At 41.6% G+C, this 19555-nt stretch overlaps 1 protein-coding gene across 1 annotated transcript; it reads left to right on the plus strand.

The window, feature by feature from the left end:
• The first annotated feature begins 4909 nt into the window (after positions 1 to 4909).
• Positions 4910 to 14155, plus strand: LOC103177214 (arachidonate 5-lipoxygenase-activating protein). Its single transcript, XM_007891290.2, has 5 exons — positions 4910 to 5117; positions 5316 to 5406; positions 11064 to 11134; positions 12739 to 12820; positions 13533 to 14155. The coding sequence occupies exons 1-5, from the start codon at positions 5048 to 5050 to the stop codon at positions 13693 to 13695; spliced, it is 477 nt and encodes a 158-aa protein (XP_007889481.1). The 5' UTR covers positions 4910 to 5047; the 3' UTR covers positions 13696 to 14155.
• Positions 14156 to 19555: the final 5400 nt, after the last annotated feature.

Below are 19555 nucleotides of genomic sequence, written 5' to 3' on the forward strand. Positions count from 1 at the left end.
ACGGTCTTCGGGACCCCAGAATGTGTGTTGGGGTACTGCTGTAGTCTAATCAGCTAAAACCACATAGCTCGCCATTGAGAGCAGAGCCTGGCAGACTATTCCACTGCTTGTCCAGCTGGGACCACAATTAGGGCTTTGGCTTTGGATTTTGTTTTGGTCAACGGGGTATCTGACACATGCAGAATCCCATCACTGTGCTTAAGAGTATCCCAACCAAGGTGAGATTTCCATGCATCCCACCTACACATGGAAATCCCAGAGATAGATTGTTGGAATGGAATGCGCACTCTCTCCCTTGAGGGACACATCCTGCTTACCTAATTCTGGATTAGGCGCAGGTTGACAAGAGCCAAGGACCCCAGAGTGTACTTTGGGGTAACTGCTGGAGGCTAACCAGCTAAAACCACGTAGCTTGCCATTAATATTGCTGTCTGGCAAGCTTTTCCGCTCCTTATCCAGCTAGGATCGCCCTACCTGTTAGTGCTTTGGCTCTCAGTGTTAACAGGAGCTGAATGGGATGACTCTTCCAGATCCTGCTGATAACCCAGGCTGGCTTTGGGTTGGTGTGTGGGAAGAATCCCTGTCCGCAGGGAATGGTCTGCCCCTCCAAGTCCTATTGATAAGACAAGCTGGGCTGCTATCAACAGTGCCCTAGAGGATTGTAGATCTACCTGGCTCAGGAACCGGACTAATAAGCCCACCACAGAGGGTTGAGCCGATTCCAATATTCTGTTGCCAAGCATGTCACAATGACAGCTGAACACAGACTCCACTTACCTCCCCCCAAGGAGAATAGTCGTCAGTATTGTGGCCCCAAGACTATAGAACCTGCTTTACTGGCATACAATGGTTGAGATTTTGGGGCCCTCAATGTCTCAGATCCCAATGCTGGGGGTTGGGTTCTGGGTCCCCAATACAAGATCTGAGGGTTTGGGTCCCGTAATAGTGGGAGATGGTCTTTCTGGACCTTGAATGCCGAGGACTGTGTTACGTATTATTCATTATGTAATGAACCATTTTTTATATGAATCTATTTTATGTGTGACGCTTTTTTAACATTGTGCCACTTTTGTGCATTGCACCCTTTTTGCTTTTCATATATTTTTGTTTTGAACCCTTGTTTGTCTAACTAACTAATAAATAGCTGTAAATAACTAGTATGAGATTTATATCCCATATTGATTATTAAAATAAAAACAAGTATGTGTATAAAGTGAGTCATATTAATAATGAATCGTTTTAATAACCCTTGGATTTGTTTTTGTTATTTTATTTATTAAATATGTTTTGTATACAAGAGATTCCAACCTCTCAAAAGTCAAAACAAACTGAATTCTTGGGTTTAAAATGCAAACCATAAAGTGTCAAGAACCAAAGGGTCAAAATTTAATTTATATTGAGGACTCGGAATTTCAGCACCAAACACTCTTAAGCTGCATTCCATTTAATAATAATCCTTACATTTTCTCACAAAAACACACTCTCACTCCACTTTGCAGTATATCCTGTTGAAGAGCCTTGAGATGTCCTCCTGGAAGCACTGCACCAAATATAAGAATTTATAATTATATAATAACATTTAACTTGGATTTAAAACAAATGTAACATTTCTTTGTAGCAAAAATTATCTTTGGGTGGGAAAACTTTTTGACCATAAAGATTTTTTTATTGGGAAACTGCAGGGAGGGTGAGCGGGGGTGGGGGGAGGTAGATTGAGGGAGCGAAGTAGGGAAATTCCACCTGAGTCTAGACTTCTGTGTCAGCCATGATCAGTTGATAGCACACTCGCCTGAGTCAGAAGGTTGTGAGTTCAAGCTTCACGTCAGGAGTTGGAACTCATACAGACCAAACTGATACGCCCATGCAATCTTGGGGGTGTGCTGCATGTTTTGAGGTGCTATCCTTCAGATGAGACATTAAACCAAGGTGCTGTCTGTCTGTTCAGGTCATTAAAGATCCCGTGACCTTATTTGAAAAGAGGTGCAAGTTTCTCCGTGTATCCAGGCCAACACTCCCCCAAATAAAAAAAAGGGTCATTCACTTCATGGCTGTTTGTAGGACATTGCTGTGTGCAAATTGGCTGCTACATTTGCCAACGAAACACAGTCTACAATATATCCTGTATATTTGAGACATTCTCCCAATGTGAAAGACAGTGTACTAAATGTAAAGGTTTTTATATTATTACAACAACTTGTATTTATATAGCCCCCCTCATGCAGGGTAGCGGTCCCAGAGCGCTTTAATAATTAATAATCAATTTAATGATAATTATTGTTACGCAATACTTGTTATTATATAACATGGCTGGAAATCATATGATCTCTGACAGCCTGTGTCAAAATGTTATACACTATATAATAATAATATTTTCTATAACTTCTTTTACGAACTACAGAAAGTGGCTCAGTCACATGGAAAAAAAAGACATCCAAAACATGTCTGTGTTAAATGAGCCCAGAGGTTTAAAATATGAAGATTTAAAATTGTTGCTATACAATTATGTAAATCAGAGAACTGTGGTGGATTCTTACATATTCTCAAAATGTAAAAGAAGTTTACTTTGCAACAGAGTCAGCAACATTTTCTGCAGGCATTTCCCATTCCCATCAACTGTTCATCTACATCTTAACACTGTATACATTTGCTCCACAAAAGGTCCCAGGTCTATTAGTCAATATGAAAATCTAGAACCTCATATGGCCCTGAGGAGACATAATGAATGTCTTTATGAATATTATCACTTTGATGTTATCTAACAATTTGCAAATCTTCCAGTCCATATTCAAAATTACTTTAGGGACCAGAAGATAGTCAAGTAAGCTGACAAGTTGTGCCAATAGCTTTGCTATCCCCCACCTCTGTGACCTTCTAACCCCCTACCAATCTGCCCACTCCCTCAGGCTCCAGCCTGCTTCATATCCCCCGCTTCGCCACTCCACTATTAGTGGATAGGCCTTCAGCCATTCTGCCCCCATCCTCTGGAACTCCATCCAGCAGTCCCTCCGCCTCGCCCCCTCCCTTGCCTCCTTCAAAACCCATATCAAGTCCCTCCTCTTCAACCGTGCCTTCAATCACCCTCCCTTCCCCCCTGCCTTCCGCCCTCCCTGATCCTGACTCCCAACTCAGGTCTGAAACACTGACTGTCCAGCGCCTTGGGACGTCCTCCTGAAGTGAAAGGTGCTAAACAAATGTAATTTTGTTGTTGTTGAATAGCTATTTATTTCAGTAGTAGGCATGGGATCACATGAAACCCTTTTTATTTATCAATGTTTCGGCTAAACAACTAATTGATCTTTTTGTAAATAAATCCGAAGGCAATTCTGGTAAAAATGTATCTGAAATAATAGGAGCAAAATCATCATAATTTATCTGGAAAGTCTCGTGATATTATTCCCCACTCACATTGTTAAATGCTCTGAGATGCTGCCCTACGTGAAAGGCGCTATATGAATGCAAGTTGTTGTTGTTGTTATAAAAATAGAAACCATTGCATTATTTGTTAACCAAATCCTTTAAACTGTGTGAATGATTAGTTTGTGTCCTTATAACAGCTCATAATACTGTAATATTAATAATCCTTACATTTGATATTGCACCTTAACACGTCGTTGAGATGTTTCAAAGCGCTTCACAGAATATACTGTAAAGTGAATTGAGTGTGTATTTTGTGGGCAATCATCTTCTTTTATTAAAATAGTTTCCCCAAATTGTTTCCATGCTATAAAGCCTTTCATGTTGGGAGGATGTACCAATGTGCTTAACAATCTTGCCTAAATTACAAAGCAGTTGGGATTAAACTAATGACTTGATTCAAAGAGAAATGACAACCTAGATGGAAATAAACTTCGATTTAAAATAAGAATTTTACCATATAGGCAAATTGACAATGTGCCAAGAATAGAGAATTGTTACATTAATTTGAATTACTGGGGATTAATTTGAATTTGATTATGGAATAATATTGGCCTACACACAATATACACTCCATTTAAATTTACATAAGGGTGAAAGGAAACATTAGATCATGAGGGAGGAGACAACATGTGGGAAAGAACAGAAATTAGAGCACCTTAACTTAATGGGGAAGAGCAGGGAATTGGAAATAGTGTGGATCTCTCCAATACTAACATTAATTTTGCCCACAAATACACAGTCAATCCACTTTACAATATATTCTGTGAAGCGCCTTGAGACGTCTCAATAACGTGATAAGGCATTATATCAAATGCAGGGATTATTATTATTATTAACTCTTCAAGTTAACTAAGCATCACTTTTAACAGTATTAAAATATGCTAATTTGACTTATCCATCTTCAGGAGAGGGGTGTAAATTATTTCCAGAATGACATGGTGACCAACCCAATACATTTTTGTTTATTGAATTTTTCTTCATTGATGGCCGCTCTGTGCGTATCATGGCCCGGTAGCTACTGGAAACAAGGTATTGATTTAGCAGAGACTTACCTGGACTGGTGCAGATGTTCTGTGGGCCACTTCTTGAAGTCCCCAAAGTGTCCCAGGGGCCACTACAAAAAGCAAACTTTATTTGGTTGCCCTAACGGATAAGATGGTCCCAGCTAGACATCTAGCGGAATGCTTGCCTAGAAATGCTCTCAATTGCAAGCTGTGCTCTTTTAACAGGCGAAAAGCTCTTGAATTGAGCCAGCAAGAGTCTAATCCAACCAGTTACTACGGTACTATATGCACCCTATTCCTTGACTGATAGGCGATTTCCATACAGTGGTAAACCTATATGTGTGGTTTGCTAACTTTTAAACAATATGCCAGAAACTTGGCTGATGCAAAAAAAAAAGAAGTTCAGTGACACATAAAAACAAAGGCATTGGTTCAAAGATCCAGTAAGCAGAACTTTACTGAACCAATTGCACAGCAATGACAATATCGTTTTCTGTGGTAGGTGCCAACAAAACAAGTCGGAAGTACAGTGATGAGGAGATAAGAAGCAAGCCACTTCCTTTTGACATTTCAATCGCCTCACTAACTGATCAATTGAAGTCACGAAGCAGTGGATTTTGGAAACGATGGATTCGGACATTCAGGACGATGTGGTCCTTCTGGGAATCGTGACTCTGCTCAGCGCCCTCCAGAACGGTGAGAACCAGCTCCTGTTTGCACGTTTGTCCACTTGACTAGTGATGGAAATAAAACACTTGGCAATAGAGGCTTTTTGTGGAGAAGAGAGAGAGAGAGAGAAATAAATGACTGTAATGTGCGCAAAGCAGAGATTCTGGCAATGCGGTGGCATCGCCCATCGGGCAGGTCTGAGAGTTGTCTTTGTGTTGGTTGCAGTTTTCTTTGCTTACAAAGTGGAAATCGAGTCCAAAATGATGACAGCAAAAAGCAGCCAACGCTCAGGTTTTGACCGGGTCAGTATTGCAAAGTAAGTCACTGAAATTGATAAGTTTTTCTGTGTCTGTCTGTCTGTCTGTCTGTTTGGCATTGTTCCAACATCACAAACACATCACCTATTTAAAGCAATGAAAATAATATAAAAATACTGTGTGTGAACTCTTTATTATGCAATGTGTCCAGTTCAGGACCTGGGTGAGATCCATAGCCACCCCACCTCCTCCCCTCCGCTCTCATTCACTCAGTTACTGACAGACATCGATGGATTTAAGTTGTGATGCAAATCATTTATTAATAATAAGAATGATATTAATACATGCATTTGATAAAGTGTCTTTCACGTCGTCGAGACGCCTCAAATCGCTTCACCGGGTATACTGTAAAGTGGAGTGACTGTGTATTTTGTGAGCAAAACGTGTAGTGTAATACTGATACCAAATGTGCTTTTATATGGCTGACGATAGCATTTGTTATTCAAGGTTTAAGTGGCAATATTTGGTTTAATATTCTAGAGAACAGTTGATAGCAATTTAGACTCAGTGAATATAGATTTTGGTGGTAAACCTATATACTGCCCACGATCCCGGCAGCTAATAAAACAGTAAGCAAGGGCAGATATTAAAGTGCAAAAGTAAAGTGCTCACATTATGGAAACTGCTCAGGTCAAGGTCACAAACGACATCCTGTCCATCTGTGACCAGGGCTCACTCTGCCTCCTCGTCCTCCTCGACCTCTCTGCTGCCTTTGATACCGTGGCCCACTCCATCCTCCTCCACCACCTCTCCTCTCACCTCAACCTTCAAGGTTTTGTCCTTCAATGGTTCAGGTCTTATCTATAATAATAATCCTTGCATTTGATATAGAGCTTTTCACGTCTTCTCGATGTCTCAAAGCGCTTCACAGAATATGCTGTAAAGTGAATTGACAGTATATATTTTGTGGGCGAAACGTAGCAGCCAAGTGCACACAGCAGTGTCCCACAAACAGTCGTGGATTGAAAATGACCAATTTATTATTGTTTTGTTTTTTTGGAGGGATTATTATTAGGCTCTGTGTGGAGTAAGGAAACTTGCCCAAGGTTTCGCCCTGTCTGGAATTGAACCCAGGTCTCTCACTTGCAATGCAAGTGCTCTAACCACTGAGCTACAGGACTCCCCACTATCTCTCACACAATCTCCAATTTGTCTCCACCAACGGTTTCTCTTCCAGCCTCCGACTATGGAAACTCCCTCCTTGTCGGCCTCCCCAACTCTTCCCTCCACAAACTGCAGATCATCGAGAACTGTGCAGCTTGTGTCCTCTCCGCACCAGGCCCCATGACCCCATTAACCCCATCCTCGCCCGGCTCCACTGGCTCCCCTTCCCTCAGAGGATAGAAGTCAAAATTCTCATTTTCAAGGCCCTCCTACCTCTCTGACTTGCTGACCACCTATCAACCTGTCCACTCCCTCTGCTCAGTAGGCTCCAGCCTGCTCCAGGTCTCCCGCCCGACCTGCCTTACCATTGGCGGCCGGGCTTTCAGCCTCTCTGCCTCCACCCTTTGGAACTCCATCCCACAATCCTTTTGCCTTGTTCCCTCCCTTGCCTCCTTCAAGGCACAACTCAAGACCCTCCTTTTCAACTGTGTCATCAGCCCCCCTCCCACCCTCCCTCATCCCTTTGCCTTTCCTCATCCTAACCCTGCTCCCCCCACGCTTGGGTCCTGATCCCCGACTTTTTCAGTGCCTTGGGACATCCTCCCGATGTGAAAGGCACTTTACAAATGTAATTTTGTTGTTTTGTTGTGTAGCAGACAGCCACAGGGTTGCTTAAAAGCCAGTACCTGCTGCCCCAGAGTGGGTTTTCTGTCCACACAGGCCATCATTATCACCTTACCTCGCTCGCTGAGATTGCTAATGTTGTTAATTTGATGATCTGGACCCACACTCCCTATCATGGCAGCATTTTGTATCTGAAGATGGCCATTCACATAGTTTGAACACTTGGGTGTATGAATTTATTCCTAGCGTAGAAGCTCCTGCCCACACAGCAACCACACTCTAAGATAACAACAACAACAAAATTACATTTATAGAGTGCCTTTCACGTCGGGAGGACGTCCTCAGTGTAGAATAAGCAGTGTAACCTGGTGTCAAGGAATATCCAAGAAGACCAAGCCAACTGCTATCCCTGGAATGCAATCCACCAGTAGACTAACAACTGTGTTCCTACTTATTGCTAGGTAGACAGAGGCATTTGAAGTAAGGAAACTTGCCTGCCTGGGAATTAAACCTGGGTCTTCTCACTTGCAAGGCAACCGCACTAACCACAATACTACGGGACTTCTCGACCACTATACTACTCCCTGCACAAGGCCTATGTCTACACAAACCCATAGGATCCATAGAGCCAGAAGAGAAATAAAAGGCTTTCACTCATGGGTATATTTAAAGCCAGTTCCCAGTGATGAAAAGACACAAACTCACTGTGTCACCAGTGCCCCAATTTGTGTTTGTTACATGATCATTTGTAACCAAATTGGTGGCAACAATGAGCTTTTAGCCGTTCTGCCCTGCTCTCTGGAACTTCATTTTGGATTCCCTCCAACTTGCTCGCTCGCTTGCCCTGTTTAAGGACCGTCTCAAGACGTACCTCTTTGACTGCGCTTTCGGTCATCTTTCCTATCCCCAACCTTGGTTACCACCCCCAGGCAAGAGTGTCAAACACTTTGACGCACCCTCCCAATGTGAAAGGCACTGCATAAATGTAATGTATTGTACCATAAACAAGAACCATCCAGAGAATTCTTCTCAAAAGCAGAACATAGGCAGGAAACCTCAAGAAAGGGATTTCCTTTGTAGCAAAAAACTGCAGATCATCACAATGCACACGGATACATTAAGGTCTTGTTCAACTGCACATTACCACATTAAAATAATGGTGCAAGACTTGGCTGGATCTTGTTATAACAGTCTGTGTTTTTCATGCGTTTTATACCCATTTTCTAAATGGTTAATTGAAATAAGAAGTCTCTTTTCTTTGTCACATCAGGACCTGCATCCATTAGTAATACTCAAATATTTCCCACTTTTGTCTATTTTGTTTTTCTTCTTCCATCTCTCCTAAAGATGGAGATTTGTGATGAAGTAAAATTCTGCTGGTGACAACAGCCTTCTGACACTTCACAAGAGAGGTGTGGATGAAGTGGTTCCTTCAGCTCACAGATCTCATCCTTCCAAAATAGCCACCTCGCTGATTCCCCATGACAACATGAAACAAAAGAGTCCAATGTCCTGGCCTCAAATACCTTTCATGGTAACCAGCTGTTTCATTCCAGCTGTTGATTATCCTCTGAGTAAAGAAATACTTCCTGGCATCTGTCCTAAATTTAACTTTCACACTTCTGAACCTGTGTCCACTTGTCAGGTTGCCTTGGCAAATCTGACAGTGTTGTTATAGGTTTCCTTCATGGTTTAGTCGGTGAATGTCGAGGGCTATTGAGAATGGGCAGTGCCAACTGGGTACAATCCTGACTTTATTCAGTGCGTATGCACATTGCAGGAAGAGTTGATGGATAATTATCAAGAGTTAGGATTCTGATTAATATCCTCCCCTCCCCTTGAGTCTTTGTATGTAGACCAGGTGTGATATTGCCATGACTGAGACTGCTAAGTGATAAATACAGTACAAAACATGGAATGAACATGAGATCTTCTCATGATGAGCACCAAGCCATCCTGTGCATTTACTAACTGAGCCATCAAGTGTGCATTTGATGTGGCTTAAGCAGGTCTTAGTTATCTATATCATATAAAGCTCTCCAACTTATTGCCAGTGCCTGCTCCTCCCATGAGTGGCTGAGAAGAGTAATTGTTTTTGTAGCACATTTTATTCCTCACGCATCAATAATGGCCAGAAAACTGGGGAAGAGCGCCCCATCCTGGAAACTCTTTACTCAGAGTTGGAGAAAGAGTGCACAGCTGTCGTACGGCCTCTGCATTGTTTGCGCCTGTATATTTTGGGGTGAAATTCACAGCTCTGACTGACTGCAGTCTCCTAGTGCAGTTGGGTCAGATGCAGGAGAAAAAATCCCTGATTGCTGAGATGGAATATATTGCTGCAGTCCTATGCCATCACAGTATGTCACCAAAACCTTAGGCAAGTTTCCTTACTCCACACTCCTCTGTTTATCTGGCAGTAAGTAGGAACCCAGTTGTTAGTCGATTGGCAGATCACTTTCCGGGGATAATAATACCTATAAAACAAATAATAATTTGGTCACTCAATTCACAGCATCACAGAATATACTTTTCAGTATATTGTGTGAAGCGCTTTGAGACGTTTCAACGATGTGATAAGGTATAAAATATAATAATAAAAACAGAAGTTGCTGGGAACACTCAGCAGGTCAGGCAGCATCTATGGAGAGAGGAAAGAGAGTTAATATTTAGGATCGGTGACCTTTCGTTCTCACAGTATTTTGCCTTTTGACATGATAAGTTCTATATCAAATGCAAGGATTATTATTATTAAAACAGCCATGGTAACATGGATGGTTCATCACACTGAGACTGGCCGCTCAGATCTCTTGCGGTCTTTAAGGGGGAATGCGGGTAAAGGTACCTTATGTTCAGTGGTTGTGTTCATGTTGTGCCCTGATGTTTACAGAATCTCGTTAACATGTAGTTGCTTCCTGGAATCCACTATCACTAATGGTTTCAGGCTAACTGATTAGCATGTGGCTGAGTTTTGTATATTCGTGTATCTGAACTGTGGGTTGTAAAGACAACTCCCAAGTTCACTTTGAATAGGAGGACAAAAGGGTGTCTTGTTGGTCTATATCTGAGGGCAACAAAAGCTGGTCAGGTGTGCAGACATGATGACTTGACTGAAAACCCCCTTCACTTCCTTATAAACTCATTCGCCCGGTAAACCTGAGCTCTCTGTTTTCTATAGTACATGTTCCACATTTGAATAGACTGAAATAAATACTTTGAGAAATTATCACTCAATCTTAATGTGTCTGTCTGCATGGGGCTTCGCTGTCTCTTCAGAGGCCCCATTCTAGTTCCCGCTCTGAACATCTTTCCAATGTGCTGCACCACTTGTAGATGTTCTTCAAAATGATCTGACAATCAATTCTCAATACCCTTTTGTAAGGTGTTTCTTATTCAATTGGATTTCACTTCACTGTTTTTTGTTGTGTTGAGTAATATTTTTCAATTCAGGAGATTTTCATTTCAGTTTTCCTCTTAATATTCCTATGAAGCACTTTGAGATGTCTCAATGACTTAATAAGGCGCTATATCAAACGTAAGGATTATTATTAGAATTATTACTCACCAAAAAGTGTCATAAATCACATTGCAACATTTTGTTTGTGTCTGGATGGGTGAAATTACAGGTATTGCATTCACAATGAGGAAAAAATGTCTCTAAGATATTACATCCATTCTGCTAACAACAACTTGAATTTATATAGTGTTCCTCATGCAGAACAGTGACACAGAGCGCTTGACAGTGACGGAGCACAATTAGGCTATTAAGCGCTCCAAGATGCTGTCCCGTATGAAGGGCGCTATATATATGCAACACTTCCTTCAGAGAAGAATTCTCTTCCCCAAAACAATCAGTCCTACAGCGTTCTGAGTAGTTTGTCTTTGAAACAATGGTGAATTATTATTAATTATTTTCCACCTTTTTTTAAAGCCACAACTGCATTGAGGTTTATCCCACATTCATCGTCTTACTGTGGAGCGCTGGAGTTTTCTGCACCCAGGGTAATGTTGATTATTTATATATAAAAGACTTTTATGTGAAGAATTTAAGCAAGTCATTTGTAGTGTTTGTATTCCTGCATTGATATACTTGGTATCTACAGTTTCAGGAATAATAGCTGTGGTTTGAAGCAAAAAATATCAGGGTATTTAAGAGAAAATATGCATACATGGGGGAGAAGGGAATAAAGGGGTATAGGTGAAGGCAATAGGAGGGGTGGGGGCTGATATGGAGTATAAACACTGGCACAGACCAGTTTATCCACATGACCTTTTTCATGTTGTATATAATATGTTATGTATGCTATGTAATAACCTGGATGAGAGTGCTAACTATATTTACTGTTATTGCATTTGTAATATTACAATATTTGTTTGGAAAACTGAACAAATTCTGATGTTCAAGGAGTTTATGTTCATGAAGGCTTGGCTTTAGTACCTGACACAGTGGAAATTCCCGACAGATCCCAAGATGTTGATAAAAGTCAGTAATAGATCGATCTTCCTACGTGCTTTCACAGTGAAAAGAATGAAACTGATAAATGAGTGGTGTTTTGAGGTATGAGGAGACACAGAAGTTGTCAAGGGGTAGATGCAAAAAGAGATCTAAGTGTAGTAATTGACTCAGTGCTTACTTTGTCAGATCAATCTGAAGCAGCAACAAATAAGACAAACAGGATGCTGGAATATATTGCTAAATCAATTGCGTTTAGACGTCCAGACATCATAGTTAGACCGCACTTATAGTACTGCACACAGTTTTAGTCACTGGATCATAAGGGGACTGCCCAGGCTTTAAAGGCAGTGCAGATAAGAGCAACGCGGATGATCTGCAGTGTTAGAAGAATGAGCTATTAACAATGATTAGACAAGCCAAGAGCTCTTCAATCGTAAGAGAGGATGACTCAAAGGGGACTCATAGAGGTGCATAAAATTTTAAATGAATAAACCCAGAATAATACTTCAGGATGCACCAAGATAGTAAAACAAGAGGACATAGGTTTAGAATTGCAAAGGCCAATATCACCATTACATTTTTCTTTACCCACAGGATAATTAACAACTGGAAGGTTTCCAGGAAAGGGAGTGGGGACACTGGACCCATTTAAAAAACTAGCTGTTCTCCTAAATGTTTACATCCTTTTCATCCATCACAAACCACTTTTTATCAAGTTTGACATGAAATATAAATGATGTGTTGAAGTTTTAAAGTTCACAGTTGTCAGACATGTATAGACTACTCGTATCTCAGTCTATGGTCACAGGAAGTTACAATCACAACTGTAGGAGAGAGGCTCAAAGTGAGAAGTGAGCATTGTTTTTTTCCCCCCTTTTGTTTTGGTCAGCGGGTGTCTGACATATGGTGAAATCCTACACCGTACTTAAGAATATCCAAACCAAACAGAGTTGGGTGCATTCCACCTACACATGGGACTTCCAGAGATAGTTTTCCATTATATAGAATGATCCATGTAATGATTACAGTCAGCACACTGTGACAATTTTTAAAAAAAGAGTTGCAATAAACAAAACAGTTCTGTGATACGTAGGGATTTTTCTTCATCCGAAACTCATGTAATCTTGTGTTTCGTTTTCCTGTTTGGCAGCTCCTGCCGCCTTCGCTGGATTGTTGTATTTGGTGGTGAGGCACAAATACTTTATCGGGTATTTAGGAGAAAGCAATCAAAGGTAATGGCCACGCCCTGGTTTCACAAACACATCCTTAAAATGTATTTTTCTCCCCATTCCAAACTCTCTTTGTAATTTATCTGTGGGACATTGCTACATGCAAATTGGCTGTCACATTATCCTACAAAATACACAAATTTACATCACTGTGAGTGCTTTGACACATCCTCCCTCCTGACCTGAAAGACTCTTATCAAATGCAAGGATCTGCCTGGCTTAGTCGGTAGAACTCTCGCCTCTGAGTCAGAGGATTGTGGATTCAAGACCCACGTTGTGACTTTGAACTCACAGGCTGACACTATAATAAGTGCCGGGGGTGAGATTGAGATGTGTTGTTGGAGGTGCCATCTTTCGGTGGAGACTTGAAGCTAAGGCCTGTTTACCTGTTGAGTTGAACAGATTGTCCCAGTGTCCTGGGCAACAATCCCTCCCCAAATAAAATTGGTCATTCATTTTGTCTCACTGTCTCGAGACAAACCTTGAACAAGGAGAGGGAAGGGAACGAATTGGAGGGACTCCGGGATGGAGCTTCAGGGAGCAACAACAACAATATTACATTTATATAGCGCCTTGCACATCGGAAGGACGTCCCAAGACAGGAGACAGTCCAGGGGCACTAGTTCCAGAGAGCAGGGCCATGTTCTGTAAACTTTCTATGTTTCTATGATGTTGGTTCATTTCTTTAATTCTATTTTGTGTAATTTTTCCACAGCCTTCCTGGTTTCATATTTGGAAAACGTTTAATGGCATTCCTGTTTATCATGGCAAGCGCTGGGTTAATCAACTACGTCCTAAATTACTTCTGCGGAGTTGATTTTCTGTATTACATTCAGACAGCCTCAAAAGCCTCTGCTGCCCTACTTCTTATTCCCTAAACTTGCAGCAAATATTGTACTGTTTTTCAATAGCAACCTTTTAACTTACTACAGAGATGCCCGTTATATTGCTTTTTACTATAGCACGGCCTCGCTTACAGCCATGTCTACTGTGGCACAGCTGCCATCTGGCCACCGACTTCAAAACATGGCTGACGTTCAAGTTGTCAGGTTGCCTCTGATTTACATCACTTTCTGTGGATTATGTGCAGGACGTGTTGCCGTTCACTTTGTGCGGGAATTGACAGAATTGCCAGACAAGCCAAAAGTCGGCCATTTTGTTCACAACCTCACTTATAATGTAGTCGGTGAGAGACTGGACTTCGTGATTGCATTATTACGGGTTTTCCCTGTATTGTGAAACTATAACAAGTGCTAACATTTAACCTGGGCTCATTTATCTTATATATCTGTTTTCAGCTTTTTGATAAAATAAAAATACTCATGGACAAAAATTAAATCCATTGTGTTGTTTCTTGTGTTTTACGAAATATACCAATACAATTCAACCGTTATTCTTGTAGGTTATTAATTTTTAGACTGACAGTTTGATTTGAGTTAATGTATTTGTGACAAGAAACATAGGCAAATATGTACCCAGAATAAACAGATAGTGGGATCGTCCCATTAGGCTCAGTTGGTAGAGGATTGTACTACCAATGGGTTATTGGAGCATATGGCAGTAGGTGCTTTGGTAGAATTTCAGAATGGGGCTGTGAGCTACCTGCTTGTTGTGTCTCGTACAGGCTCGAGAGAGTTCTAGAATGAAAAAAATTGAGCTGCTTCATGAACTCATCGAATGATAGAAAGTTTGCAGTATAGAAGGAGGCTATTCAGTCCACATGGTCTAATGCTGTTTGCTCTCCAAAGAAGCCATTGCTCCAGTCCCTGTCCATTTTTTTTGTATTCTTTTCCCTTATGTATCTATCTAATTTAGCAACAACAAGTTGCATTTATGTAGCTCTATACACGTAGTCGCAGCTCAGTGTTTCTGTTTATCTGATCAAAATCATTTAGAAATCTAAGTGCTTCACAAAGAGAGGGCTGAACACCGAACAAGGGGTTGGGGAAGATGACGGTAGGCAAGACCGAAGAAGTAGATTTTAGGCAGGACTTAAAGAGGCAGTGAAGTAGAGGGAGACAGGGAGGGAGTTTCAGAGGTAAGGAGTTAATTTCTGAAGGATCAACTACCCATGGTGGTGTGGAAATGGTTTAGGACTCAAGGTAGTTCCACTTTTTGGCTGCTGAGGGCCAGATGCTCTATTTGAGAAACGTTCGCAGGCTGCATAAGCAATATTTTTGTGTTTTCCTTTGAGAAATATAACAACACAACATTTACGTGTTATGGAGGGTGGACCAGAGGAAATGGAGTGAGGCCAGATGAAATCGGCCCGCAGACCAGCAGTTGGACCATCTTGGTTTAGGTAAGGAAACCCAAGTTAACTGAGTGGGAGGAGGCCAGTAGAGAAATGGGGAGAAGAAGATCATATAGATAGGGAAATATTGGGGAAGGGTTTATACATGAGTGTGATGACCTTGATGTTTATCGGGTGGGAGACAGTGGAACCTGGCGAGGACTGGGATGACAGACGTGTGGAGCTTGGTGCAGGTGAGGATGCAGGCGACAAAGTTTTGAATCATCTGGAGTTTGTCGACGGTGGAGCTAAAGAGTGCATTTGAAAAGTTCAGATGGGAAGTAACAGAAGCGTGAATGAAGGATTCACAGCGTCTACGTGAGAAAGGGTGGAAGTGGGTAATACCTTTCGAAATACAGTTTTAGCCTGAAATTTACCAATCATTTGTGGTAAGACCTTCCACATTCTAACAATCCTTTATGCAAAAACAAAACCTCAAACCTTCCTTTTTTTCCTGTCTGATTCCCCCACAAATATACAGTCAATTCACTTTACAGTATATTCTGTGAAGCGCTTTGAGACCTCTAGAAGACGTGAAAAGTGCTGTATCAAATGCAAGGATTATTTTATTTTTATTATAACCCTCCAATAATGCTCTATTGTTAACTGTCTCAGTGTTTCTTTTTATCTGATCAAAATCATTTAGAAATTTTAGACATGCTGGGTGAATCTTTTTATTATTGCAATATGATTTGATGAGAACCAGATTCATTATTCCAGTATACAACAAAACAACTTGCATTTAAACAGTGCCTTTCACGTGGGATAGGGTCTCGGGGCACTTACAGCGTAAAATCAGCTTCAGACCATACTATGAGAACAATAATACATTATGGAACAGAACAAGGCAACCACATAGTGGTAAGGCTCACAGTGGCTTAGCAGAGGAACATAAGTAGCCAAAGTAAAAGAGGAAGCACACAGCATTAATGCAGCAATGTCAATTCAAATGTCATGTCTTTAATTTGGACAAATTCAATTCACAATTCAGCAACAACAAATTGCATTTATATTGCGCCGTTCACGGTGGGAGGACGTCCCAAGGCGATGGACAGTGAAGGGTTTGCACCTAGGCTTGGGGTTGGAATCAAGATGAATGTAGGATAGAGAGTTGGGGGTGAGAGAATGACTGAAGAACCAGTCAAAGAGGAAGATCTTGGGATGGGTCTTGAAGGAGACGGGGGTGGGGGTGAGGCGAACATATTCTGGGATGGCGTTCCGTAGGATGGGGGCAGAAAGGCTGAAGCCCAACAGCCAATGGTGGGCAGGCGGGGCAGGTTAGTGCCCGTGGAGCAGAGGAAGTGGGCTGGTTAGTAAGGTATAGTAGGGCTTTCTCTAGTCACTTTAACTACTCCTGATGTTCTTTACGATCATGTGCATTAACTCTACAATAGCCAAATTATGACCATCCTTTAGATTTGACAACATAACTTTAACCAGATGCCAACTGTCTTTAGATTGCTTGTAAATTCAATTTAAAATTCTTGATTCAATTTACATTTAATCCTGGGCATTACAATCTATACCAGATGTGAAAACAACATTCCCATGAAAATATCTTATATTTCATACACTTTTTACTTTTCATCAATCAAAACACTTTTATTTGTATCAGGTTATGACCATTTTGAACCCGCCACATAAGAATACTATAGTTTAAATAGCATCTCCACAAATCCATCTCTTCAGCTCCCCCAATAGCACTGCTGGGTGCAGTACTAGAAGATAAAGAACTGGTTTGAATCCTATCTGAGTTGATTGGATCTGGAATGCATTGCCTGAAAGGGTGGTGGAAGCCGACTCGATAACAACTTTTAAGAGAAAAGTAGATAATTATTTGGGGAGGACAAGTTTGCAGGCCTATGGGGAAAGAGCGGGGGAGTGGGATTGATTTGGATAGCTCTTTTTAAAGAGCCGGCACAGACACGATGAGCCGAATAGCCTCCTTCTACTGTGCTGTATAATTCTATGATTCTATCCTGTGCTCAGTTCCTTGATGTGAACTGGGACAATATCTGGAGGCCATTTGGCAAAGATAAAGTGTAGGATCTGTTCTTATCAGTCACTCCTTGAATTAACAAATGCCATCAAAGTTCTTCTGTTGAGGTTTGCTTGTGAAATACAGTCACCGCCGAATATCACCCATAACTTTATTAGGGGAAGGATTGAGCTCCTGGCAACAGCTATGCTATCCAACCCTCTGTTGGTTGGGATCAATATTGCAGTAATTCCCAACTGAAGAGTTTGATCTGCACCGATTGGAAGAAGTGGAGTATACTGGAATGCAAAGCTCACTTGAGTACTTGGTCACTAGGCTCAGGCCGGGTCTGCTTGGCTGGAGAGGTGATCCAGTCACCTGATTTGCTCGGATGGTTGTGAAGACATGGTTCAAGTCTGCATTGTCCTTTAACAGATTGGGGCCTAGAAGAGTTTGAGGGGAACAGGGACTTGTCTTGGGGAACATCCCTCGTTCCCTAAGTGGAATGTATTCAGTCTAATTTGGTTAATGGGGTGAGCAGGCTTAACCTCACTCAACAGTAAAACAGATCTCAGATTAGGGAGGCCAAAATTAGTCCGTGTTTCTGCTCCTGGACCAGAAAACTCTGCTGGAGGGATTACACAGTATACTGCCCCGAATACTGGTACAATATCTTGTAAAGAGATACAATTATATTAATTATCGTGCATTGGCCTGGCTCAGTTTGTAGGACTCTCACCTGTGACTGAGAAAATTGTGGGCTTAAATTCCACATTGCTACTTTGAATTCACAGTCTCTGCTGAAATGTGCAATACAAGGTGTTAGACCTGTGATAACCAATATGTGCTATACAAATGTAATTTTGTTGTTGTCCTAAAGACCTAACTGTCACTGTGATCTCTGTCTTTGAAACAACAGAAGGACTTCTTTCTGTATAATAATCCTTCCAATTGATAAAAGGGCCTTATCACATCATTGAGACGTCTCAAAGGGTTTCACAGAATATAATGTAAAGTGGATTGACTGTCTTTTGTGGGCGAAACACGGCAGCCAATTGCACACAGCAGTGTCCCACAGACAATTGTGGATTGAGCGACCAATTTTTTTTACCCCTGGAAAGTGATCTGCCAATCGATTAACAATTGAGTTCCTACTTACTGCTACTGTAGAGGCATGTGGACAAAGGATACTTTTTTAAAAACAAGTTACCACATTACTGCAGAACTCTGCAGTGAATAATTTTTTGTAGCTTCATCGTTAATTTTATTCTTCAAAGCGTACTTCAGATGCCTTAGTAATTTGCTTTTTAGTTTACAAGTTGCTGTATAGGGGCAGGTCTAGTTTAGCTAGCCAAACTCAAGCAAACCACAAGTAGCAATCTTTAGGTTTCCGTGATACAAATTCATGTTTCGCCTCTCACCTCAACCTCCTTGATTGGTTCAAATCATACCTCTCACACTGCCTGCACTTCATCTCCTCAAATGGCTTCTGCTCTAGCCCCCGACCGTTCCTCAGCGTTCTGTCCATGGTCCCCTCCTCTTCAATATCTATATATTCCCTATTGGTGACATCATCTGCAAACATGGGGTCAACTTCCACATGTATGCGGATGACAACTGTACCTTTCTGCCTCCACCCTTGACTCCTGGATGAGAGCTAACTTTCTTCAGTTGAATGTCAACAAGACTGAGGCTCTCCTGATTGCCTTCTCAGCGCCTCCTTGGAACTCCATCCTGCAATCCCTCTGTCTAACCCCTTCTCTCACCACCTTCAAGACCCACCTCAAGACCCTCCTCTTCGACCGTCCTTTCGATCTCTCTGCTGCCCCCCCTGCCCTCCACCCTCCCCCATTCCGACACCCAGCTCGGGCCTGTAACTTTGTCTGTCCAGCATCTTGGGACTTCCTCCCGACGTGAAAGGCGCTATGTTGTTATTGTTGTTGTTGTTGCTGTTTATTTGGGCAAGTGTTATACCACTTCACTAGATATTGTGAAACATTGCAGCCTGATTTATAATCCTAATAATAATCCTTGCATTTGATATAACGCCTTATCACGTCTTCGAAACACGCTCAATGCGCTTCACAGAATACACTGTAAAGTGAATTGACTGTATTTTATGTGGGCGAAACGTTGCATTACATTTGCAACATATTACTCTTGTTGAGGGTGTCCCACTCCCAGTGGTAAATTTCAGTAATTCACTGCTAACTCAAATCCCTTGTAAAATCTTTTGGCCCACCTGCTACTGTGCAAATACAGCTCACAGCAAATCTATTTCTAGGGCAGATCATATGATTATCACAAACCATTTCCCTTCCCTCCACACGCACACTTATAAGGTTTTACACACATCTGCAAGCCAGGAGGCAATGGCACTCCACACTGGTTAACCTGTGCAATGTCACAAACTGTAATTCTCCACACATAAGAGCACAAATTTCAGACAGCAAACAATATTTCTCCT

Source organism: Callorhinchus milii, unplaced genomic scaffold (genome assembly GCF_018977255.1).
Source record: "Callorhinchus milii isolate IMCB2004 unplaced genomic scaffold, IMCB_Cmil_1.0 Scaffold4, whole genome shotgun sequence".
Taxonomy (NCBI): domain Eukaryota; kingdom Metazoa; phylum Chordata; class Chondrichthyes; order Chimaeriformes; family Callorhinchidae; genus Callorhinchus; species Callorhinchus milii.